At 37.5% G+C, this 25,367-nt stretch overlaps 1 protein-coding gene, 1 long non-coding RNA gene and 2 pseudogenes across 2 annotated transcripts; 2 read left to right on the top strand and 2 right to left on the bottom strand.

Annotated features, from left to right (window-relative positions):
• Positions 1 to 277: 277 nt before the first annotated feature.
• On the top strand, positions 278 to 1,936 carry LOC137944520 (LIM domain-containing protein PLIM2a-like; annotated as a pseudogene).
• Positions 1,937 to 5,702: 3,766 nt separating this feature from the next.
• Positions 5,703 to 11,478, top strand: LOC137944518 (receptor-like protein EIX2). Its single transcript, XM_068790203.1, has 5 exons — positions 5,703 to 6,054; positions 6,116 to 6,508; positions 6,622 to 6,688; positions 9,105 to 9,185; positions 9,396 to 11,478. Exons 1-5 carry the CDS (start codon positions 5,703 to 5,705, stop codon positions 11,476 to 11,478), a joined length of 2,976 nt encoding a protein of 991 aa, XP_068646304.1.
• A 1,006-nt stretch (positions 11,479 to 12,484) lies between these two features.
• On the bottom strand, positions 12,485 to 20,793 carry LOC137944023 (uncharacterized). Its single transcript, XR_011110779.1, has 6 exons — positions 20,226 to 20,793; positions 19,483 to 20,113; positions 18,525 to 18,674; positions 18,348 to 18,401; positions 13,794 to 13,910; positions 12,485 to 12,862 (listed from the first exon to the last, which is right to left on the bottom strand). It is a non-coding gene; the product is annotated as an uncharacterized lncRNA (long non-coding RNA).
• LOC137943883 (putative pentatricopeptide repeat-containing protein At3g23330) lies at positions 15,435 to 18,325 on the bottom strand (annotated as a pseudogene).
• Positions 20,794 to 25,367: the final 4,574 nt, after the last annotated feature.

Here is a 25,367-nt window from a genome sequence, read left to right as displayed (position 1 = left end):
CAGAGATCTTTCTTCTATTCTTCTTCTTCTTCCCTGCCTTCGCTGCTTGGGCTGGGGTCCATTTCCCATTTATTGGAGACGGTGGAGAGGGTGGAGGGTACGTTACCTGATACCAATTCCGATACTCTTTAAATCAGAGAATTAATTTTTACAAGTAGATAAGTGGGGGTGGAGGGTTTGGTACCCAAGAACCTGGCCTTCCCTTTTGCAGAGGTTTTCATGTTTACATACTATCATCTGTTTGTTTATTTGTTCCTTCGAGTATTGATTTTTCAAGATGGCTTTCACTGGGACTTTGGAGAAGTGCAAGGCATGTGATAGGACCGTTTACATGGTTGATATGTTATCTGCTTATGGTGTGGCCTATCACAAGTCCTGCGTCAAATGCAGCCGTTGTGGAGGGACAAACTGGTTAGTATTTTTTATTTTTCTTGTTGTTCTGGGTAGAAGTGTTGTATTGTTGAAATCAGTATGACCCATTTCAAATAAGCTCTTGAGCAAAACCTGACATGATTTATATTTGTTGTATATGTTTTAATTTTTTTTAATTCTGTTGATGATGGATATCTTTAGATGAGTAACTACTCTTCCATGGATGGAGTCCTCTGCTTCAAGCCTCACTTTGAACAACTCTTCAAGGAGACAGGAAGTCTCTCCAAGAATTTCCAGCGTGAGGATTTTCTCATACTTTGAACTCTCCAAGCTCTTTCCTTACATGGGTTTTCTAATACTTGAAACCGATTCTCTCTCTTTCTTTTGTGGGTATTTTTCTCATGTGTGCAGTTTTATGACTTTCCAGATGGAAAATCTTCTGTAAAGTTAAATGATCTGGTACGTTGTAACATTATCTTCTGCAATGGAGTTTTTCTTCACTTTACTTGTCCAGAATGCTCACACATGAGTTGGATCATTTACCTCACAGAGTAGGCAGCCCAGCAAATTGTCTTCCTTCTTCTCTGGGACCCAAGACAGAAAATAGCATATCTACTAGAAAAGGTCTATCACTTTTTTTGTTCTCTTGTGTTGATCCAAATGAGTTTAGTTTTCATATATATGAGCTAATAAGAGATTCATATAACTACTGCATTTTTAGGAATATGTTCATACATTGGAACAAAATAAATGAAACATTCAATGATTTTGGGGTAATTTTTCTTTTTTGTCAAGATTCTTCTATGAGATATCTAGTACATACCTAAAAAGAAATCATGATGACCAGAGATATGAAAGCTAACTAGATTAACCATCACATTACCTAGTTTGTTCACCAATCTCCGATTCCTTTTTTCTTTTATTTTGTATTTTTTTTTAAATGGGGAAATCTTATTAAACTGCTAAAAGCAATCCAAAACAGAGAGGACCATTCAAGGAATAGGGAAGGAGACCCAGAAACAAAGGACGAAAGAGAGACGCCATCTTTGGCGAGAGAATCAGCTAGGCAATTGGCTTCTCTGAGTACATGCTGCTAAGAAACATCAAGAGGGCCTAAATGAGTCTAAACCTCCATGGAGGCTTGGATTGTCCTTTCATCCAGTTGAAACTATTCCTTGTTTGCTAAAATTATTTCTTAAAATCTAACTCATACTAGTGCTCATGTTTTGAGAAATGTTGAATTTTTTTTCTGGAAGCTGTAACAGGTAACTCTGGAAGGGGAATCATATCATAAATCCTGTTCAAGTGTGCCCATCGAGGTTGTGTCCTCACTCTTTCATCCTATGCTGCAATGGATGGTGTTCTTTACTGCAAGGCCCATTTCGTACAATTGTTCAAGGAGAAAGGAAGCTACAACCATGTCCTTAAGGCATCTTTGATGAAGCGCAACTCTGCTGCAGTATCAGGGGAGTCTCAGAAAGAGAAGGAGGTAGCACAGGATGAGAGCCAAGAAACAAAAGAAGCTGAAACGGAAGAAGCAACAACAGAGCAGGAGCATTCATAATCATAGGATGTTCAAATTTTCACCAATATTTATCGTTGTTGTATTGGTTGCTTTTCTTTTTCCTTCTTTCACTATATTTTTCTAAATTCATTTCACCCAGACCAAATCCTAATCAATTTTGCATTGGGCAAGTTTCCATCCCTATTAGACAGCAAGGACTGAATATCCCTTATTTTAGCTCCCTGAGCCAGCTTAAAACATGTAATGACGGTCAAGATCAATAAATTTATGTACAAGATGAATGTTGAACTTCAACTATATTACAGCTGTTCTTTTTTTTTTTCTTCTTCCTTTTGCAATAAAAGAATATCATCAATCTCTTCCCAAGAGACCAACAGGATTGACATTGCAACTTACGTGTCTACCAACCTCAACCTCCCTCTCTTAATTTCCTCCACTCTCCACTCTCAACATACCTTTTCTTTCCATCACCATGCGCCTCAAGCATCATAAAAACAACACACTACAACATCAATTGTTCTCAATCAACATGAACTGAACTATGACATGAATCATGGGGAGGTTCAATCAACTTAGAAGTCACAATTGTAGCAAAATCATCTACTGCATAGCCATCTTTGTCAAATCTTCCTCTCTCGGAGGTTTCTCTGAATTTCCCATCAAACAAACAACTTCTGTGTTTGCCATTTCCTGAAGTACTCATTTACATCTTTGGTTTAGGTGATTTTGACCAATCACAGAGACTAGAGTTTTTTACCATTTTTTTTTACATCAATCAAATGATAGAAAGGTTCCCTCCAGTTCTCTTCTGGATGCCTGAATCTGTCTGGCTTTCAGCCAATGCTTGACCAACCAAGATTTGCAGGAAGAAATCAATGAATATTCGTTGCTAGTATCATCTGTGAGATTCTTTTACTTTCCAATGCACAAGGGAATGGACACTCGCAAAATCATTTCCGTCCAACTGTTTAAGAGAGGAGAGACATTCACAACCAACTTAGAATAGTCTGAAAATGCTCAGATTAGTACCTGTAGATTTCATCAATGAAATAAAAAAATCAAATACCAAAAGTGTAGATGAAGCAAGTAGATGTTGAAGCCAAGAAGTTGCTTCTCAATCTAAGAGTGATTCATGAACCTTGTGATAGTTTAAAACAAGGACCAGAACATGTCTCCATTATAATAGAGGAAGTCAAGAAAAATACAAATCGCACAAAACATGACTCAAGGACAAACAGGAAAAAGATTTCATAGTTAAAAAAGTAAAATATGACCTAGTTGCAAAATATGAATTGACAAATTCAATGTTTCTAGCACCCATAATCTGATGGAGGACGTGGTAATCACGTATATATAGCAAGCATAAAATGTAAAGATATGACATCTTAAATTCACAAATCGGAACTTATCCATGTTGTAATAGATTTTGAACAATTCATTGCAAACGTATAACATGCTAGACATAAAAGTTTTCAATAAGAATATTTCCCTCACAATAACAATCATTTATCACTTCGCTCTTCCAAATATGCTAGGTTAGATAAAGCCTTAAGAAACACAACAAAGTAATTTTTGAAGCAACAAAAAACAATTCAACCTTGACAACATACTGGATGTACAAAATCTCATACATAGAGGATTTTGTACAATTCTCAAATTGGATAATATGAATAGAAACTGGTTATGCTTGCTTCCTAGAATTAGTCCAAGAGAAACTACATGAGACTGACATAAATGAATTCATTGCAAACTACAATTCAATAAGATTATTTCCCTCACAATAACCATCATTCATCACTTCACTCTTCCAACTATCATAGGTTATATAATGCATTAAGAAACACATTTGAGGCAGTAAAAAAAGGACAATTCATCTTTTAGAGCATACTTGGATGTGCAAACTCTCATACAAGAAAAAGTTTGTACGATTCTCAAATTGCATGATGTGAACAGAAACAGGTGATGCTTCCTTCCTAGAATTAGTACAAACGAAACTAGATGAGAGTGACATCTAACCTCTGACTGAGCCTAACTTGATTACCTCTTCCAAACTTATTTTTGCCTCAAGAAGCAATTTTTCTTTTGATTCCCTCATGATAAGAAGTGGCAAAAGTACTGCATCATGCATTTTAGGTAGTTACTGCAGCTAGATCCACAGTGATACAGACCATATATAGCTACATAAACCTTGAAGAGGAATTATCCGAGGGAACCATTTCTCAAGAACCAATTAGCAGGCTAGGAACAAGTCATGCTATTACCTTCAAACCATTAGAAGTAGATAATAATTAACTGACACACTAGAAACGTGCATAAAAGAAGGATGGAAGCTACGAGAAGCTAGCAGGTTTAGAAGATTGCACAATGTAGCTTGATGCTAGATGATATTATCCATGTTCTTATCTTATTTCAAAATTATAGACTTGCATTCAACTGAAAAAGGAGAGCTGTATTGACACAAGAAAAAGTAAAAGATGCTAAACACCACAAACAAACAGAGTCAAGAGACATAAGATCAGTACAGTAGAGTTCTACTTACCAACAAAATGTACGAGAAGGGCTGATAAAAATCCTCCCAGGGGCCTCTCCACTGATGTCAAAGTAATGGATTTCACAAATTTGAGGCTTCATACTACTGATTTGGTTGCCCATTTCGAACATATCCGATCCAGATAGAGGGAAGAACAGTGAAAAGGAATTAAAACAGAGCATGTCCGAAATACTGACACAAGAAGGTTGAGCTATGCTGGATCATTGAGCAGTGAAAACTGGTCACAGCATCCTCTATGAGAAGATCCACCACTCTTCCTGCGTCACTTAACACCGGGTAGAATTAAGAAATGTACACATGAACCTAGTAAAACCGATGGGGTGAAGAGCAGAATAAGCTTATATGCGGAGAAGTGGAAACGAGAAAAATGAAATTCGACTGCAGCAATGAGAACTGCACACAAACATCTTGCAACCGAAGACCAAAAATTATAAATTCATCCGATATTTTGTCTTTTGCTTGTCAATAATATGAGCAACAGCAGGCACAAAGTACATAAATTTTTAGTCTTTCAGTTGCTTTCAATGTCGATCATATGCTGGAGACTGCGGGGATTTTCCTTCTTCCTCTGAGTACGCACTAACCCTGAGAGTGAACAAAAAGCGCCTGGAAAGAAACAAAGCAAAGCCAACCCATGATCAACAAAAGGAACCCTCGACTGAAAAAAGTAGCGGGTAATAGAAATTGTGAAAGGCTCGACCATGTACGCGTCGAATACCATGATCAACAGGAATGCTGCTGTTACCACTCTCCCAGTCGTCAAAGGAATCAACCAATCGTGTAGGAAACCGATGCCTCCCTCCCATTGAGAATGCTGGTCGCTGTTGGCTAATGGCAGACTGCGAAGATGAACGCGACGCTGCAGAGTTCCCACGGAAAATTGATACTTTGAAACCCATATAGAGGCCGTGGCTGAACACTCTTGCCGTTCAAATCTTCTGTGGCTCGTAGATAGATTTCTGTCACCGAACTTTTTGCATATCCTCTTCTAGTTCATCCGTTTTTATCCTGTTTTCCTCTTCATAGGAGCCAGAAGTAAAATTCATGGTTTTTACTTTTTCTTTTATCACTTTCAAAGTAGTCAGGACTCGGAATCCGTGGCTTCTTCAAATCCGCTATTACCGATTTGATGAACTCCCTTGGTGAGACTCACGGCTGCTGCCATTGTTCGACAATATGCCTCAAAGAAATTTGGCATTTCAAGCAACACCCACTTGACGAAATTTTGGCAATCTACAACGACCCATCCATAGCATGACTGCAAGAAATGTTATCTCTTGGACTTCGACTATTTCTAGCTTGGTGAGCAGTCGTAGATATGTTGAAGCAATTGGGTCATTCAAATCGATGCTTTTAGCAGGGAAAAGACCTAATTATGTGACGATTGTTAGCGTTGCTCGAGCAATCAGCTTGGTGGATTCAGAATATCTTACACGTGAAGTTCATAGCTTTGTGATCAAAACGGGGTTGGATTTAGAAGCTTCTGTAGTTACTGCTATCTTGGGGCTCTACTCTGTTAATGCAATAACAGATGCAGTTCGGCTGTTTTATGAAACCCCCAAAAACGAAAGAAGCTCATTTTGGATTGGGTTTGCATTGCTATATAGTTAAAAGTGGATTATCTTCTTCCATATCTGTTGGAACTACACTTTTAATGATGTACTCAGGTTTTGGAGAGGTAGATTCATGTCGACATTTGTTTGATATTCTCCATCCCAAAGATGTTGTTGCATGGAGTGCAATGGTTTCAGTTTATGCTCAAGCAGGAAAACCAAAGATAGCACTGAACACTTTAAAACAGATGCAGTCAGCTAATGAGAAGCCAAATGAGATCACCTTTGTAAGCTTATTACAAGCCTGTTCATTGATGGGAGCTGAGGAACATGGCAAAAGCATTCACAGCCATGTTTATAGAAAGGAGTACAGCCAACATCTCGTTTTGAACTCAGCTCTGATTGACTTCTACAGCAAACTTGGGAGGCTAAGTCAAGCGAAAGCAGTGTTTGATCACATGGACTCAAAAGATCTCATCTGTTGGAGTTCAATGATTAATGGCTATGGTATAAATTGTTCATCCTCTCAAGCCAATCTTTCATCCTTCTTCTCTGTTCCCCTCTATTCATCTTCTCGCCGCCCACTCTCTTTGCCTTCTTGAACCCTAGGTTTCTGCCAGGGGCCTTTGAGCAGTATTTCAACCAGAGGGCCAACGAAGTAGCCTCAAAGATAGCTGAGGCAGCAGAGTGTGCATTTATATTTCTAGACTAAAAAATTATATTTCAGGACAATCCATGGAGACCCCTCGTTCAATGAACGGTTAGTATTGGGCATTTATTTCTTGAACTATGGTGAAAAGTCAAGTCTTCGCCTGAAAGCAACAGGACCAGTAGATTAGGACTTTCTTGGATCAAATGGCTCCTGCTTCCAACACGCTGAGGGCAAGTGGGTGTTCCAAATTTATGACCATCACCAACCGCACTATATTTGCTTTCATGGAGCCCTACTCGTCCATTTCAGCAAAAGACTTATCTAACCAACTGGACGGGCGATAGAAATTTCTAACCCATTGGACTGGGAAGGCTATGACACCGAAAGGTCTTTTAGAAACGAACGAGTTGGGGTCGCCATTTTTATTGCGTTGACGTGCAGAACGATTCTTCTGGGGCCAAAGACGAGGAAGGCTATGCAAATTCTAACCCACTGGACGGGCGATAGAAATTTCTAACCCATTGGATGGGGTAGGCTATGACACTGAAAGGTCCTTTAGAAAAGAACGAGTTGGGGTCTCCATTTTCTAACCCATTGGACGGGGTAGGCTATGACACCGAAAGGTCTTTTAGACACGAACGAGTTGGGGTCTCCATTTTAATTGCCTTGATGTGCAAAATGATTCTTCTGGGGCCAAAGACGGGGAAGGTTATGCAAATTCTAACCCATTGGACGGGTGATAGAAATTTCTAACCCATTGGACGGTGAAGGCTATGACACCGAAAGGTCTTTTAGAAAAGAACGAGTTGGGGTCTCCATTTTCTAACCCATTGGATGGGCCATAAATCATTGTAAACAAGGCTATTTGGTATAAGAACTCTTTGATGTAAGATAGAAAAAATACTAAAATGGTTAAATATTTTAAATATTTCAAAATTACTAAGTCAAGTCATAGCCTGAAAGCAACAGGACCAGTAGATTAGGACTCTCTTGGATCAAATGGCTCCTCCTTCCAACACGCTGAGGGCAAGTGAGTGTTCCAAATTAATGACCATCACCAACCAGCTCTATATTTGCTTTCATGTAGTCCATTTCAGCAAAAGACTTATCTTCTCAGTATTTCTAGCCCAAAACATGCGTTGGAAAATGACTAAATGGCTGTTGGGTACAGTTGTAGCGTGTCGTCGAGGGCTTCAAATGACTCCTCCTTCCAAGACGCTGAGTGGCCAGATGCAGGAAAATAAAGCTTGAGACGCTTTGTGGCCCCAAGAATAATATCCTTCCAGCATTATAGACAAGTACTAAGAGTGACCATGTGACCGACGTCGTTAATTACTTTTATTGTTTACTATTTTATCCAAAACAGCAAGTCAAAATAATACACGTGTCACTATGCTAGATGCGGTCAAGTCATTAATTGCTGGGTGCGGTCAGGTCCCTACGTCATTTCAATTAATTTCTATATAGAAATATATTTTCTCAACCCGTGTCTTCGTAAACGAACGACTCGGGGTCTCCAGTTTTTATTGCCTTTACGTGCAGATTGATTCTTCTGGGGCCAAAGACAGGAGAAGGCTATACAAATTTTCTAACCCACTCGACGGGCCATAAATCATCCTAGATAAATCTATAAATAGCCAAAGGAATTCTTTCTTCTCCATATCTTGCAATCAGCATAATGGGTACTTCAATTCTCGCTCTTCTTTTCTTACCTGTTCTTTTCCTTCTTTTTCTCAATACTCACGTCAATGGCTGTCATGAACAAGAGAGACAAGCTCTCCTCAAGTTCAAACACGGCCTTTATGTTCCTGCAAGTATGCTCTCTTCGTGGGTAGGGGAGGATTGTTGCAATTGGACCGGTGTAGGCTGCATGAATACCACTGGTCATGTTATTATGCTGGATCTTCGGAATGTAAACTTGGACAACGAAGGGTTCCCATTATTCAACTCCAGTTTGGGTGGTAAGATCGATTCATCTTTGATTCATTTGAAGCATCTAAAGTATTTGGATTTGAGCTGGAACAATTTCAATATGACTCATATCCCCAAATATTTTGGTTCTTTCGAACATCTCAGATATCTAAATCTCTCTCATGCACATTTTGTTGGAAAGATTCCATACCAGCTTGGGAACCTCTCTAATTTGCACACTCTTGATCTCAAATATGCTCTCTTGTATTCCACTAGTATTGTTGATGACCTTGCTTGGCTTTCCTCTCTCTCTTTTTTACAATACCTTGATCTCTCAAGGGTGGTAAACCTTACAAGGGCACTGAAATGGCAGCAGGAAATCAACAAGGTTTCCTCTTTGAAAGAGTTACATTTGAGCGATTGCATGTTAGGAAATATCCATTCCTCATTCCCATTTTCTAACCTCACATCTATAAATGTCCTTGATTTTTCTTGGAACTATTTTAATTCTACATTACCCCATTGGTTGACAAATTTCAGCAGCCTTGCATATCTTGATCTAAGTGGAAATCAGTTTAGTGGCTCAATCCCATCTACTATGGCAAATCTCACTTCTCTTGAGTTTCTTGACTTGAGCTACAATTCCATTAATGATAGGATTCCAAAAAGTTTCAGTAATTTATGCAATTTGAGGATTTTACAGTTATCAAGAAATTCTATTAGTAGTTGGGAGAGATTGATAGGATGTCTTGCCAATAGTTTGAAAACCTTGGATGTGAGTAGAAATCAATTAACAGGAGATTTGCCTAATAGGTTGACAAATTTCAACAGTCTTACACATCTTGATCTACATGGAAATGAGTTTAGTGGCTCAATCCCATCTACTATGGCAAATCTCACTTCTCTTGAATTTCTTGACTTGAGCTACAATTCCATTGGTGGTAGGATTCCAAGAAGTTTCAATAATTTGTGCAATTTGAGGATTTTACAGTTATCAGGAAATTCTATTAGTAGTTGGGAGAGATTGACAGGATGTCTTGCCAATAGCTTGGAAGCCTTGTATGTGAGTAGAAATCAATTAAAGGAAAGTTTACAAGTTTGGTTGGGAGAGACTAGTAATTTCAAGACCTTAAAGTTCCTTGATCTATCAGACAACTTATTTTCGGGATTCATTCCTTCCTCGATTGGGAGTTTATCATCACTGGAGGAGTTATACTTAGCTGACAACAAACTCGGAGGCTATATTCCCCAAAGTATTGGAAAACTGTCAAACCTGCGTTCTTTTGATATTGCCAATAATTCCTTCACATTTGTCATCACTGAATCTCTTTTCACTAAAGTTGAAAGTTTGGAGTATATTAATCTGGCACACAACAACTTGGTTTGGAATGTTATTTCTCAATGGCTCCCTCCTAACATCTTGTACATTGATATATCATCTTGTCCAGTGGGGCCAAAATTTCCCTCATGGCTTCAACACCATAAGAGCGTTTCTTCGCTACAAATGTCTAATTCAAGTATTTCAGATGTTATCCCAGATTGGTTTTGGAATATTACAGTCAAGATGTACTATTTGGATCTCTCTCATAACCAACTTCAGGGCAAGTTGCCAAATTCATTCCTACAGATTTTGGATCTTTCAAACGATTCTTTTTCTGGACCAGTTCTTGAGAAGAATATGTCAAATTTGATATGGTTGGATATTTCAAATAACTTTCTGAATGGTAGCATTCCATCCTTACTTTGCAAATTAGAAAGTTTAGAATATCTTGATCTATCAAACAATTATCTACATGGCAATATTCATGATTGTTGGGGGAATACATCAAAGTCTATATGGTACATAAATTTCTCGAACAATAATTTTTCTGGTGAAATTCCGAGCTCACTGAGTGACATACCTTTCCTTGCATCATTGCACTTGAGGAATAACTGTTTGTCAGGAGAACTCCCTTCAACCATGAAAAAGATGAAGTCGTTGGTCGTTCTTGATCTTGCTCATAACAAACTATCTGGAGTCATACCGACATGGCTTGGGGAGAACTTATCAAGTTTGAGGATTCTATCATTACACTCAAATATGATTTACGGAAATATCCCTCCACAAATATCGAACAATAGTTCTCTTCAGTACTTGGATCTTTCACACAACAATCTATCAGGGACTATTCCACGATCATTGGGGGACTTTTCTGCAATGACTAAGATACATAATGTTAGTGATCAAATTATTTTTCCTGAAGCGTTTGGTGATGAAACAATATGGGATAATATTGTAATGATTCTAAAAGGAGTGGAACTTGAAAATAGTAAGACACTTGGATTTTATAATGTCATAGATCTCTCAGTAAATAGTCTATCTGGAGATATTACCGAAGAATTGACACGTCTCCTTGGACTAGTGAGTTTGAACTTGTCAAGTAATTATTTGAAAGGAAATATTCCCAACAAGATTGGAGCTTTGAAACAATTGGAATCCTTGGATTTGTCCAGAAATAGACTTTTTGGCGAAGTGCCTTCAAGCTTATCGACATTAAATTTCTTGAGCAAGCTAAACTTGTCATACAACAATTTATCAGGGAGGATACCATCTGGTTTTCAGTTACAGACACTCAACGACTCATCAATATATATTGGTAATGACAACCTGTGTGGGCCACCACTATCACCGTGTCCAACAAATGAGGTGCCCCCCAAAACGGAGATGGAGAGAGAGAAAGATGATGAATTTAAAATGACAGGGTTTTTTGTTAGCATAGGGGTAGGTATTGTCGTAGGCTTTTGGGGATTTTGTGCTGTTTTGATATTCAAAAGGTCATGGAGGATCGCCTATTATCGATTTTGTGATGACATCATAGAAAAAGTTATTGTGGCAAAGATTATATGGTTTGCTAGACTCAAGAGAAAGATCTAGAAGGTCAGGGAAAACTAGGCATCTATTAAAACCAAAACGATGGATTGGTAAACATTCTTTACCTTATACATTTTATCAGCCTTTTGTTTGACAAATACAAAGCGCTTACTCTACTTTTTTTTGACAATTTTAGGGACTATTGGCGCAAAGTATGAATTGTCTACCTCTTGCTTATTTGTGCAAGGAACTCGTACCTACCGCAGGTGATTGATTGATACTATAATGGCATAGAAATAATGTTGGTACAAGTTATCATCAATGGTTTTGGCCCAATATGTATCTATTTGGTTTGATTATGTGAAAACTTTTAGTAGTTTTATTTTTCATTTTACAACAATTAAGAGGCATTAAAGTAAAACTACAAAAACCATAAAATTTCTTTCTCAGAACAAGCAAAGCTAATTTCTTTTCAAAAGTAGATTTTTACTTTCAAAAGTTTTAACTTTCAAAAGTAATTGAAAGTAGCATAAATTGTTGTTAGGTTTCTTTCAACAAGTGTATCAAATATAAAAACGACATATAAACAACAAAAAACCTATTACATTTTCTTTTAAACTTTCTATTTTTGTTGGTCAATTTCCTCTGAATAATGTGTTTATTACCGCAATGAGATTTCAACACCTTTGTTTATTGAAAAAAAAATAGCTAGTTCTCTGAAAAATCCGAATAAATATGATTATACTTATTTTTACTAAAGGATTTTTTATGATTATACTTATTTCAAAAGTTTTAACTTTCAAAAGCAATTGAAAGCACCATAAATAGTTGTTAGGTTCCTTTTAGCACTTGTATCAAATATAAAAGTAAAATATAAACAACAACAAAACCTATTACTTTGTCATCTGTGCTTTTTAGTTTTGTTGGTCAATTTCCTCTAACTAATGTGTTTGTCACCAAAATGAGATTCCAATACCTTTGTTTGTTGAAAGAAAAATAGTTGTTGGTATGAAAAATCCTCAGAAATATAAGTAAACTAATTTTTACTAAAAGATTGTTATGTGTACATTAAGCTAAGATCACTTTGTCCTTGCCCATTAGGAAAGGAGTCACCAACAGTTTATAAAGTCAGTTTTTTACATAAATCAAATAATATCTTACAGAAAATATAAAACCCAAGCCAAAAACATAAAAAACAAGCATAGACAGAAGTCAAGCCAATTTTGCTCATTTCTTCAAATATTTTCCAAAGGCAAATTTGGTCTTTATTTGAACGAGGGTAATGGGAGGCTATACTTCTTTGCTCATTCTCTCTGGTCTCTTCTCTCCACCCATCCGCCACCGATATTGGAAACAAAGCACACAAGCGGGCCATACAGAGCTCTACATGCCATCCCTCACAAATGTCACCATGTCGAGATGAGTTATCCTTCGTGTCAAGGCCGGCCTGCATGATGGCAATCAGCTCAAATGACAGCTATGAAGATGATCGTGCCTCACATCATAGGATATTTGACTCTCCAACACTTCAAGAAAGGAAACATGGAAACTAAAAAATATACTAATAGACCTTGTAAAATAAGAAAGCATCTCAATGTTCAAAAATGTAAACATTAGATGCGTTGTTGTATAGGGCTCACTATTATTCACATCCACCAAATTAATCAAAGTCGGTATTTGCACATTCTTCATGTTAGGTGACCCTATGCAACACTAGCTACAAAATCTCATACAAAGTTAAAGCATCCACACATGTGGTACCAGGACCCACTTGTGAAGATAAAGATGAAGAATCCGTTGGACATATTGAGAAGATCTCTCCCGTGTGCAACACAAGTTGATCAAGGACAAAGGGAGTTTCATCCAATCAACCATTCTAAGAAGGAATGATCATCTCCAAGGATTCCTTCAACTAGGAAAGTCCATGTTAAAACATGTCTTTTTCTATAAGGAAAGTCTAGTTGTTGAGAGTTTATCAATCTTTTTTTTTTTTTTCTAAAGAAAAAAATATCAATCACAATTCAAAGTCTTTATTTTTCTATACACAATTTAATACAAGGAAGTTTTTCCAAGAGATTGTTTTATTTCAATTACTTTTCAGCCACCACTTGGCAATGTTTCAAGAGCTTCTGCAATCAGACCATTTGAATTGGTTCATCCAAAAAATGGAACCTAGACCAGATATTTTACTTCTGGCTAAACCTGCTCTCTGACCAGATATTTTACTCCGTTTGATTGACCAATCACGCTGGCCTCTAGCAGAGTTGCACATGTCAGTATTATTTTGTATACCCTGAACCCTTTCACCCACAAACTTCAGCTTTCTTCAACCCATAGTGATAAACAAATAATAGCTAAAAAAATTAGATGAAGATTACCTTCATAAAATTGTAAGGATCTTCCAATTGATTCATTATTAAGCCAAGTATGTGGTAGTGATCAACATAAAGATGCATAGATGCCACGTTGAAACTTCACTGTCCATTTGCTACATACTGAAAAAATTGGGAGATAAGAAAAAATATAGTTCCATGGAAAAGTGTTTTCGGTAGATATATAATAATGAAAAAGCAACAAAAAATGCTTTAGAGTTCACCATCTATTCACGTCCATAAGTCTCTTTCCAACAGATTAAACCTACAGGTGCTCAAGCTGAGAATTTATGCTAAATCTATCACTTGCATGTAAACAGAGTATAAGTAAAACAGAGGTCAGTGCGTGTAGAACTTGAAAGAATGATCGCACATAACACAACTAATAAATTAGATTTTCAGGAACTATAATTTTTTCCAGGAAAGGTGCTCATACGTTTAAACATTTCGGATCTTTCAAATTTTAATAATAGCACATTTCAGTATTTTATAATCTAATTTTTTTCAAAGGTGATAGAGCAAAAACAATAGTCTCTAGCAAAAAAGAAGCTACAGAGTGCAGAAAAAGATTCATCAACAACTAAATACTTTTTTAAGTTATTCATAAAAAAAATACTTTTTTTAAGCTCTTGACAGTTTTCCCATTGTATTAATTCCTCGAAGTTTTTTTTTTCCTTTTATATTTTGAACTGAGTTCCCTATAGTTCCTATATACATCTTTAATTTGCTCAAAAATCCCAACAGGCAACTAATTTAAAATGGCATTTGTAGAGTGCCCTTATACAATATAGAAGATTAGGAAGCAAACTAGTAATACAGAGGATTCTGTTCCCTGTTTCTACTAGTAAAATTTCCTAAGAAAATAATTCTCTTTTTACTTTAGAAGAGATGTAAGAATTTTTATTTTTATTCCAACCACTCCAACCTCCAAAGATGTCCTGTAGGTTTTCATGGTTTAAGAAACCCTCAACCAGTACTGCTGTATCATACATGCTCAAAATTTCTTGTGAAGGCCTTTCCTGGAAAAAATATCATCGGGTGGTTAGCTACACTCATGCAGCCATTACTGTTGTATCATCCAAGAGCACCTTCCAGACAAGTAAAAGCCAAGACCAAAGTTGAGTTTGAGGTAAACAACAGTAGTGGAATCTCACTACTTGAACTGGAATGAACTCCCTCTGCTGGAGATTTGTATCTCTAAAAATAACAGAAATGGAGAGATAAATGGGATTTATTTCAAAAGAACCTTAGCAAATGCCACCTAGACAATCTGTTTAGTGTCAGTCTCTATTTAATAACTTGTTAATTCTATGACGGTTATTCCTTTCCAGCCATTTTCAAATGGAAAACCCTAAAGAGCCACCCACAAATAAAAGGTATTCAATTTTTATTGATGGAAAAATGTGAAAGTGAATATGAAAGTTTTTTTTCCCACAGAAATATGGTTTACATGAATACTTTAGAATAGCTTAAAGAATTCAGCATTAGTGGCTAGACTCAAATCACAAACCACACAAGAACATCAACAACTGCAAACTCTAGCCAGTAAACTAGTCATAAGAGGAAATTTGAGATTACAATGAATTCTATATCAGGCTATTGTTGGAGCTCATAAAAGAGCAGTACATAACATAAAAAGACCCCAAAAAAAAAAAAAAAACAAAGAGAATGAAAAAGATTATGAGACATCATCTTTTTGGGAAATCAATAAATCTTCAAACGAAAAATAAAGAGAATATCAAGAGGATAGGAGAATATAAGAAAGAAGAACTAGGGAACTCCTTCAGTAACCTTGGGCCCTCTGGCTATGGCAGTGTGATTTGTAACCACTCCGGTCATGTTCCCCTCTCATATTGTCACCCTTGGGGTATCTCAGATTCCACCTCAACTGAGGTCCATGCGCTTCTTCATGGCTTGAGAATTTTTAAGAATAATCTTAGTAAGCCAATGTGGAAGGAGATTTTTAAACTGTGATCACCTGGGCATAGGGGGACGGCTAATTTACAATGGAGATTTGACAAAAAATTCATGGAGAATGAGGGTTTGGTTGCCACTGTCCAGATTGATTGGTCCCATCCCATATCCCTCAGGACGTCAACTCTTCAGCTGACCACAACACCAAGAAAGCACTCTCTCCAGGACTTCACCTATCATTTTTTTCAGGAATTTCTTCTGACTTTGTTTCTTCTTGATATATAACTTCTGTTGTCGATGCGCCTTTGTCTCCTCCTCCTTTTTATCCATCAAGATTTTTTCCTTTAGAAATTAAAAAAAAAAGAACTTGAGGGATTGTAACCTAAAAAAAAAAAAACATAATATTTCTTTTCCCACCTTTCCTAGCTTTCAACAATCATAATACAAGTTCAAATAAATGAGAATTTAGAAAGAGAGAGAAAAAGAGTGAGAGAGAGAGGGAGCAAACACTACGTCCTTCTCTCCCTTCTCTCCCAATGACACAAACCAAGAAAAAGGGGAAAACAAAGAGAAAAACGAAATAGCCAAATGGATTCAACTTACTGCTTCCAACCAAAAGACCAACCCAGCAATGGCCATGATGATGTGCAGTGAAATGGCATCTGTGCATTCACCAAACTTCTTCAAAGGATGAAGCCAACAAGGAAATCAATGCTAATTGTAATGACTCACCAATAGTCTCCACAAGAACACAAACCATCCTTAAAATGGGGAAATCGACTGATATCCCTGACAATTATCTCTCTGGCCACTATCTTTAAGATGAACTTAGTAACAGTATGGTAGTCAATACACACACTTAGATTCTTAGTGACTCGAATAGTTGTTCCGGGGGAGTACTAATGATACCAAATGCTATAGCAAGTTTCTCGCTATGACTACACAAAAGTATCTCTTCTGCTCTTCCTCCAAATCATGGAGTACATCACCTGTATACGGAACATACCCTTCTCGCTCCATTAGCTCACCCAAAATCTTCAAGGTCTCATGTATTTTATCATAGAATGGGTGGGATCTATCATCTGCTATGAATGTATGCAGTTTGTTTTTAACTTCAATCCAGCTACAAGCTGGTTTTTTCCTCATCCCCTTCCCCTTCATAGATATTCTCCTAGTTGATGCATCCTTCCATCTACCACCACCAACATAAATGTTTGACATAAGAACATGGCATGCCATATTATCAGGCTCAAGCAGAACAATTTTTTGTGCCACCTTTTCAGCCAATGGAATATTTTTGTGAACTCTACAGCACTCAATAAAGTTGACCAGACACTGGCAATGGGCTCCACTTTCATGCTTGATATGAAACTGTAGGCTTGCTCTAGCTTTCCTGCCCTTCTTTCTAAACCCGGTGAAATATTATAATCTTGCTTCATGCTATTAAAATATTTCCAAGCTTCTTCTATCAACCCACCATGACTACAAGCAGTTAAAACAGCCACAAATGCTACATAATTAGGTCTTACGTTCTCATGTTCCATCTGTTTGAACATGAAGAGGGCTTCTTGGGCCTTTCCATGCAGAGCATGACCAATGATTATGGCTGTCCATGACACCATATCTCGTGAATCCATCTTCTCAAAGATCCACAGGGCTGCTCAAATATAACCACATTTTGCATACATGTCTACAAGTGAGCTAGCTATAAAAACATTGTCTTAATACCTGCTCCTGACTATATATCCATGGAGCTGCTTCCCAAGATGTAATGTTGTCAAATGAACACAAGCAGGCATTATACTGGAAAATGTAGCATGTCTAGGCTTAATTGTAGCCATCAACATTTGGTGAAGCAATCTCAGTCCTTCATCAAACAATCCAATTTGGACACATCCAGTAATAATGGAGTTGCATGAGATTGTGTCACGCTGGGGTAGCAGGTAAAGTTGGATTAGTAATGTCCCGGTAAGACAGAAAACACATCTAGTAACCTTTTAGCAAAAATAAGAAAAATATAGATGTTATGCAATAATTTTCCCATACAAAGTTGATGCTCTTTGCTTTTTTCCTCACTACTAACTAGAAACCTCATCTTTTGATAGCAGCTTGTAGCTTAGTCACCTCTTTGATGGTATGCGTTGATGTATAATGCTTATCAAGGAAGAGGATTGCCTAGAAGCAATTTGCTTTGTTTTACTTAGTCACCGACATCTACCAGATAGTTAAAGCAAAAGCATCTCAACCCACAGAGTGTACAAAGATGTCCCCAAAACCAACATATACAAATAACTAAAAAGCTTAGACTGGGAAGAGAACTAAGGGATTATCACTGAAAGCAGATTATCATCAAACATTTCATGCCTAGTGATCTAAGAGTCCATTTTATGTCCATCCGTAGAATACACAAGCTTCCCTAAGATGTTACTTTTGTGATTTGAGATGCACTTCGCGATCACCCTTTGATAGGTAAAAGGGTACTGGCTTAGAAGTATACACACGTGTAACTAGGGGCTATCTTTAATTTACAAAATCTTCAATGAGAGGATCTAGACAAAATATTTGCACAGAAGGGGAATAAATCAATAAATTCATACTCGATTGCATGAAAAACTAACCATCATTATTCAGTTATATCAAATTTACCTGTGAATAAATAAAGCCATCTCCGCAGCTGGTTGAACGATGTCACTCTCCGTGCTAGCTCACGCAAGAACACACCATAAAACGTGCACAATAGTACAGAGAGAAATTTAAGTGACAAATGCACGACAAGTTACCGAAGGCCACCCACAAGAGTAAGAACAAAAATGAGCTACTTACCAGAATGTCTTCTAACGGGGAGACCATTAATAAAGTCGTTGTGTTCTGCCGGTGAGGGAAGCTCCTCGGCGACGGACGGCGACTCCTGCTCAACACGGAAGTGGACGCAATGGAATCCGGCGCGGGGGTAAGGTTTTCAAGCAAACAAGCCTCAGGAGGCGAAAAGGAATTTTACGTTAATTGCCCCGATTCACCTCCTCCACTTTCCCTTGAAAATAATCCGTAATTGAAAAAGGGAAAACAGACAAAAGTTAGCAAACAGTTTCCCAACTAAAAACTGCAGGACTTTTCCAATCTTTAACCTATGTGGGAGTATTCCCACAAACCACACACAATATCAACTTTAAAAGTATATTCTACAGATATTCTTCTTAAATTTTAGGATTGCCATAGCTTCCAAATTGACATCTCTACAGAAACCTCTGACTGAGACTAACTTGATTACTTCTTCCAAACTTATTTTTGCCTCAAGAAGCAATTTTTCTTTTTATTCCCTCATGATAAGAAGTGGCAAAAGTACTGCATCATGCATTTTAGGTAGTTCCTGCAGGTAAATCCACAGTGATACAGACAATATGTAGCTACAAAAACCTTGAAGAGGAATTATCCGAGGGAACCATTTCTCAAGAACCAATTAGCAGGCTAGGAACAAGTCATACTATTACCTTCAAACCATTAGAAGTAGATAATAATTAACTGACACACTACATACCTAAACCCTAGAAACGTGCATAAAAGAAGGATGGAAGCTACGAGAAGCTAGCAGGTTTAGAAGATTGCACAATGTAGCTTGATGCTAGATGATATTATCCATGTTCTTATCTTATTTCAAAATTATAGACTTGCATTCAACAGAAAAAGGAGAGCTGTATTGACACAAGAAAAAGTAAAAGATGCTAAACACCACAAACAAACAGAGTCAAGAGACATAAGATCAGTACAGTAGAGTTCTACTTACCAACAAAATGTACGAGAAGGGCTGATAAAAATCCTCCCAGGGGCCTCTCCACTGATGTCAAAGTAATGGATTTCACAAATTTGAGGCTTCATACTACTGATTTGGCTGCCCATTTCGAACATATCCGATCCAGATAGAGGGAAGAACAGTGAAAAGGAATTAAAACAGAGCAGGCGGAGAGCAAAACATGTCCGAAATACTGACACAAGAAGGTTGAGCTATGCTGGATCATTGAGCAGTGAAAACTGGTCACAGCATCCTCTATGAGAAGATCCACCACTCTTCCTGCGTCACTTAACACCGGGTAGAATTATGAAATGTACACAAGAACCTAGTAAAACCGATGGGGTGAAGAGCAGAATAAGCTTATATGCGGAGAAGTGGAAACGAGAAAAATGAAATTCGACTGCAGCAATGAGAACTGCACACAAACATCTTGCAACCGAAGACCAAAAATTATAAATTCATCCGATATTCTGTCTTTTGCTTGTCAATATGAGCAGCAGCAGGCACAAAGCACATAAATTTTTAGTCTTTCAGTTGCTTTCAATGTCGATCATATGCTGGAGACTGCGGGGATTTTCCTTCTTCCTCTGAGTACGCACTAACTCAGAGAGTGAACAAAAAGCGCCTGGAAGGAAACAAAGCAAAGCCAGCCCATGATCAACAAAAGGAACCCTCGACTGAAACAAGTAGCGGGTGATAGAAATTGTGAAAAGCTTGACCATGTACGCGTCGAATACCATGATCAACAGGAATACTGCTGTTACCACTCTCCCAGTCGTCAAAGGAATCGACCAATCGTGTAGGAAAGCGACGCCTCTCTCCCATTGAATTATTTTTGTTTCGTTTGTCCTCCGAACCTCAAACCGACTATCAAGCAGTTCCAAGAGGCGTTGGAAAGGCAGAGGAAGACTCACAATACAGGGTTTCATGGGTTTAGGGTTTTGCAGCTTCTGAGCTAGTGCTTCGCTCGAGTCAGGTAGACTCGATACTCGTCAAGGCTAGAGAGAGAAAACGGGCCTTGTTTTACTTGTGCGTAAAACGGAACCTTGATATCGGAAGTTAATTGATCAGATTGGCAACCTTCAAGTGATCGGATGGCTAGGCTTGTCCCCATTGAGAATGCTGGTTGCTGTTGGCTAATGGCAGACTGCGAAGATGAACGCGCGCAGAGTTCCCGCGGAAAATTGATACTTTGAAACCCATTTAGCGGCCGTGGCTGAACACTCTTGCCGTTCAAATCTTCCGTGGCTCGTAGCTAGATTTCTGTCACCTAACTTTTTGCATATCCTCTTCTAGTTCATCCGTTTTTTATCTGGTATTGTTGTACGCTTTTGGGGGTTTTGTGCTGGTTTGATATTTAAAAGGTCATGGAGGATCGCATATTATCGATTTTGTGATGACATCATAGAAAAAGTTATTGTGGCAATGATTATATAGTTTGCTAGACTCAAGACAAAGATCTATTGGCATCTATTAAAACCAAGACGATGGATTGGTAAACATTCTTTGCCTTATACATTTTATCAGCCTTTTATTTCACAAATACAAAGTGTTTATTCTACTTTTTTTTTGACAATTTTGGGGACTATTGGCGCAGAGTATGAATTGTCTACCTCTTGCTTATTTGTGCAAGGAAGTCGTACCTACAGTAGGTGATTGATTGATACTATAATGGCATAGAAATAATGTTGGTACAAATTATCATCAATGGTTTTTGCCCAGTATGTATCTATTTGGTTTGATTATGTGAAAACTTTTAGTAGTTTTATTTTTCATTTTACGACAATTAAGAAGCATTAAAGTAAAACTACAAAAACCATAAAATTTCTTTCGTAGAACAAGCAAAGCTATTTATGAGAAGAGTTTTTACTTTCAAAAGTTGATTGATACTTTCAAAGTTTTAACTTTGAAAAGTAATTGAAAGTAGCATAAATTGTTGTTAGGTTTCTTTCAACAAGTGTATCAAATATAAAAGCGACATATAAACAACAAAAAACTTGTTACATTTTCTTTTGAACTTTCTATTTTTGTTGGTCAATTTCCTCTGAATAATATGTTTATTACCGCAATGAGATTTCAACACCTTTGTTTATTGAAAGAAAAATAGCTAATTCTCTGAAAAATTCGAATAAATATGATTATACTTATTTTTACTAAAGGATTTTTTATGTGCACATTAAGCTTAGATCATTTGTCTTTTCCCATTAGCAAAGGAGTCACCAACAATTTATAAAGTCAGTCTCTTACATAAATCAAATAATATCTTATAGAAAATATAAAAGTCAAGCCAAAACCATATAAACCAAGCAAATAGAAGTCAAGATATTTCTGTTGATTTCTTAAAATATTTTACAAAGGCAAATTTGGTCTTTATTTGAACGAGGGTAATGGGAGGCTATACTTCTTTGCTCATTCTCTCCGGTCTATTCACTGCACCCATCCCCCTATACGCCACCGATATAGGAAACAAATCACACAAGCAAGGCATGCAGTTCTACATGCCAACCATCACAAATGTCACCATGCCGTGATGATTTATCCTTCCCATCAAGGTCGGCCTGCATGATGGCTATCAACTCGAATGACAACAAAGAAGATGATTGTGCCTCACATCACAGGAAATTCGACTCTCCAAGACTTCAAAAAAGGAAATAAGGAAACTAGAAAATATGCTAAAAGACATTGTAAAATAAGAAAGTATCTCAATGTTCAAAAATATAAACATTATATGCGTTGTTGTGCAGGGCTGATTATTATTCATATCCACCAAATTAATCAAAGTCACTATTTGCACGTTCTTCATGATAGGTGACCTCATGCAACACTAGCTACACAATGTCACGTAAAGTTAAATACATCCACACATGTGGCACCAGGACCCACTAGTGAAGATAAAGATGAAGAATCTGTTGGACATGTTGAGAAGATCTCTCCCGTGTGTAACACAAGTTGATCAAGAACAAAAGAGTTTCATCCAATCAAGCACTCTAAGAAGGAATGATCATCTCCAAGGATTGGTTCAACTAGGAAAGTCCTTGTTAAAACATGTCTTTTTTTCTATAAAGAAAGTCTAGTTGTTGAGAGTTTATCAGTCTTTTTTTTCTAAAGAAAATAATATGAACCACAATTCAAAGTCTTTATTTTCCTATGCACAGTTTAATAAGAGGAAGTTTTCCAAGAGATTGCTTGATTTCAATTACATTTTAGCCACCACTTAGCATGTTTCAAAAGCTTTGCAATCAACCATTTGAACTAGTTCATCCAAAAAATGGAACCAAAACCAGTTCCCTGACCAGATATTTTACTCGGTCAGATTGACAGGTCAGACTGGCCTCTTGCAGAGTTGCACATGTCAGTATTATTTTATATACCCACAACCCTTTAACCCACAAACTTCAGCTTTCCTTAACCAATAGTGATCAACAAATAATAGCAAGAAAAATTAGACGAAGATTACCTTCATAAAATTGTACGATCTTCCAAGTGATTCATTATTAAGCCAATAGTGATCAACATTAAGATGCATAGCTGCCACGTCGAAACTTCACTGCCCATTTGCTACGTACAGAAAAAATTGGGAGATGGGAAAAAATATAGTTCCATGAAAAAGTGTTTTCGATAGATATATAATAATGAAAGCCCAAAGAAAAATGCTTTAGAGTTTTGGAGTTCACCATCTATTCCAAGTCAATAAGTCTCCTTCCAACATATTTAACCTGCAGATGCTCAAGAAACAATTTAGTAGCTTAAGAAACATACTGGTAATACGGAGAATTCTGTTCCCTGTTTCTACTAGTAAAATTTCCTCCGAAAATAATTCTCTTTTTCCGTCAGTGTGATGAGAGACACTAGTAGGAAATGCTAGGAAAGTCCTGTGTGCTGAGTTATTTCTGTCTTTTACAAGATTAGATGTCATTTCTTTAATGGGGATGGAACTGACGAATTTGGATGACGAACTGCAGAAAGTTGAAGAGGGACTTGAAAAGGGGTCTGATATTTCAAACCATGGGCTGGTGTTGGAGGATGATCCTGTGTGCCGACTAAATTTTGACTGTAATGCCTTCAGGAGGTATTGAGAATGAAATTGTTATCATCCACAATTTCATTCGGGACAATTATCGCTTAAAGTTCCCTGAGCATCACCCAATCGATTATGCTCGAGTTGTAAAAAGATTGGAAATGAGATGGACTTGACTTTAGTTGACCTTGAAGGGCTTCTACCATCTGCTATTATAGTGGTTGTTTCAGTGACTGCCTCAACTACAACTTGTAAGCCTCTTCCTGACGAGAATCTGCAAAAGACCATTGACGCCTGTGACCGAGCTCTTACTCTTGACTCTGCTAAGAAGAAGGTTATAGACTTTGTGGAAAGTAGAATGGGGTATATTGCTCCAAAACTTTCTGTAGTACAGGTGTAGCACATCTGCATGCTAGTAGGAAGAGCTTTAGTATGTCATTTATAATGCATTTGCTGGTGGAATCTCTATTTGCATTAATAGTAACTGTTATCAATTACAAATTAACGATAAAACTCCTTTGGATTGAGCCTTTGGTTCAATGGCCATGTCGGGGGCTTTCTTTTATAATCTTGGGAGAGCGTATCATCTGGATAACTAAGAACATGTGTAATGTGGGGCTTTGATTTAATAGGTTTTCCAGAATGGGGAATTCGGCATTTAACAGATTTGTTCATTGTCTGGTCCCAGTTATCTCTCTAAAGTTAATGGATGTTATTCTTTGCTTTGTTTTAATGCAATAAACATTACATTTCCACCAACGTTTCATCCACTCCATGGGTCCACGACGACCAGAGTCTTCTTTAAGAATTTGCTGGTCAGCAGTGGATTCTGCATCACGAATCACTACTTCAATTGATGTGCAGAATGCTTCTTCTTATTTTATTTTATTTTTTTTTTTTTGACAAATTGGCACCCAAAGGTTTTCCACACGGAACCTTTTTGACTAGGAATACAAACTGAAATCAAGTCTGAAATTTTTTTTTTTTTCATTCATATAAGAATTGGTAAGAAAAGCCCTATTTCTGGTTGAATCAAGCACCATGCAAATGACTTCTCCTTCCAACACGCTGAGGGCAACTGGGTGTTTGTAACATGAGTCTTGAATTTCCTCAAAGATGAGTCTGAACTTCCACGGAGGCTTGGATTGTCCTTTCATCCAGATGAAATTGGTTCCTTGTCTGCTAAAAAATTATTTCTTAAAATCTAACTCATACTAGTGCTCATGTTTTGAGAAATGTTGAATAAATGTTCTTGAAGCTATAACAGGTAACTCTGGAAAGGGGAATTATATCATCATATCATAAGTCCTGTTTCAAGTGTGCCCATGGAGGCTGTGTCCTCACTCTGCAATGGATGGTGTTCTTTACAGCAAGGCTCATTTCGCACAATTGTTCAAGGAGAAAGGAAGCTACAGCCATGTCCTTAAGGCAATCCATGGAGACCCCTCGTTCAATGAACCGTTAGTTGCTTCAACCATGGCTGCATTTTTTCTACATAAATGAAAAGTCAAGTCTTTGCCTGAAAGCAACAGGACCAGTAAATTAGGACTCACTTGGATCAAATGACACTCCCCCTTCCAACACGCTGAGGGCAAGTTAATGACCATCACCAACAGGCTCTATATTTGCTTTCATGTAGTCCATTTCTGCAAAAGACTTATCTTCTCACTTTACAGTATTTCTAGCCCAAAACATACGTTGGAAAATGACTAAATGGTTGTTGGCTACAGTTGTAGCGTGTCGTCGAGGGCTTCAAATGGCTCCTCCTTCCGAGACGCTGAGTTTATAAAGGAATTATAGCCTGATTATACTAATTCCCAACTATAACCTGAATAAGTACTAAGGGTGACCATCTGATCGA

Source organism: Aristolochia californica, unplaced genomic scaffold (assembly GCF_029961685.1).
Source record: "Aristolochia californica isolate CCGP_79_NKW_82.1479 unplaced genomic scaffold, dmAriCali1.0.hap1 SCAF_11, whole genome shotgun sequence".
In the NCBI taxonomy this organism is placed as follows: Eukaryota; Viridiplantae; Streptophyta; class Magnoliopsida; order Piperales; family Aristolochiaceae; genus Aristolochia; species Aristolochia californica.
Note: the sequence above shows the minus strand (reverse complement) of the source record. Positions and strands in the feature narration are given on the sequence as shown.

Bases quoted from the DNA above. Each gene is read 5' to 3' on its own strand.
- LOC137944518 (XM_068790203.1), top strand. From the start codon at position 5,703: ATGACTGCAAGAAATGTTATCTCTTGGACTTCGACTATTTCTAGCTTG. The intron at 6,689-9,104 runs GTGTGCATTTAT...GACAAATTTCAG, and splicing joins AAGATAGCTGAGGCAGCAGA to CAGCCTTGCATATCTTGATC. The intron at 9,186-9,395 runs GTTTCTTGACTT...AAATTTCAACAG, and splicing joins GCAAATCTCACTTCTCTTGA to TCTTACACATCTTGATCTAC.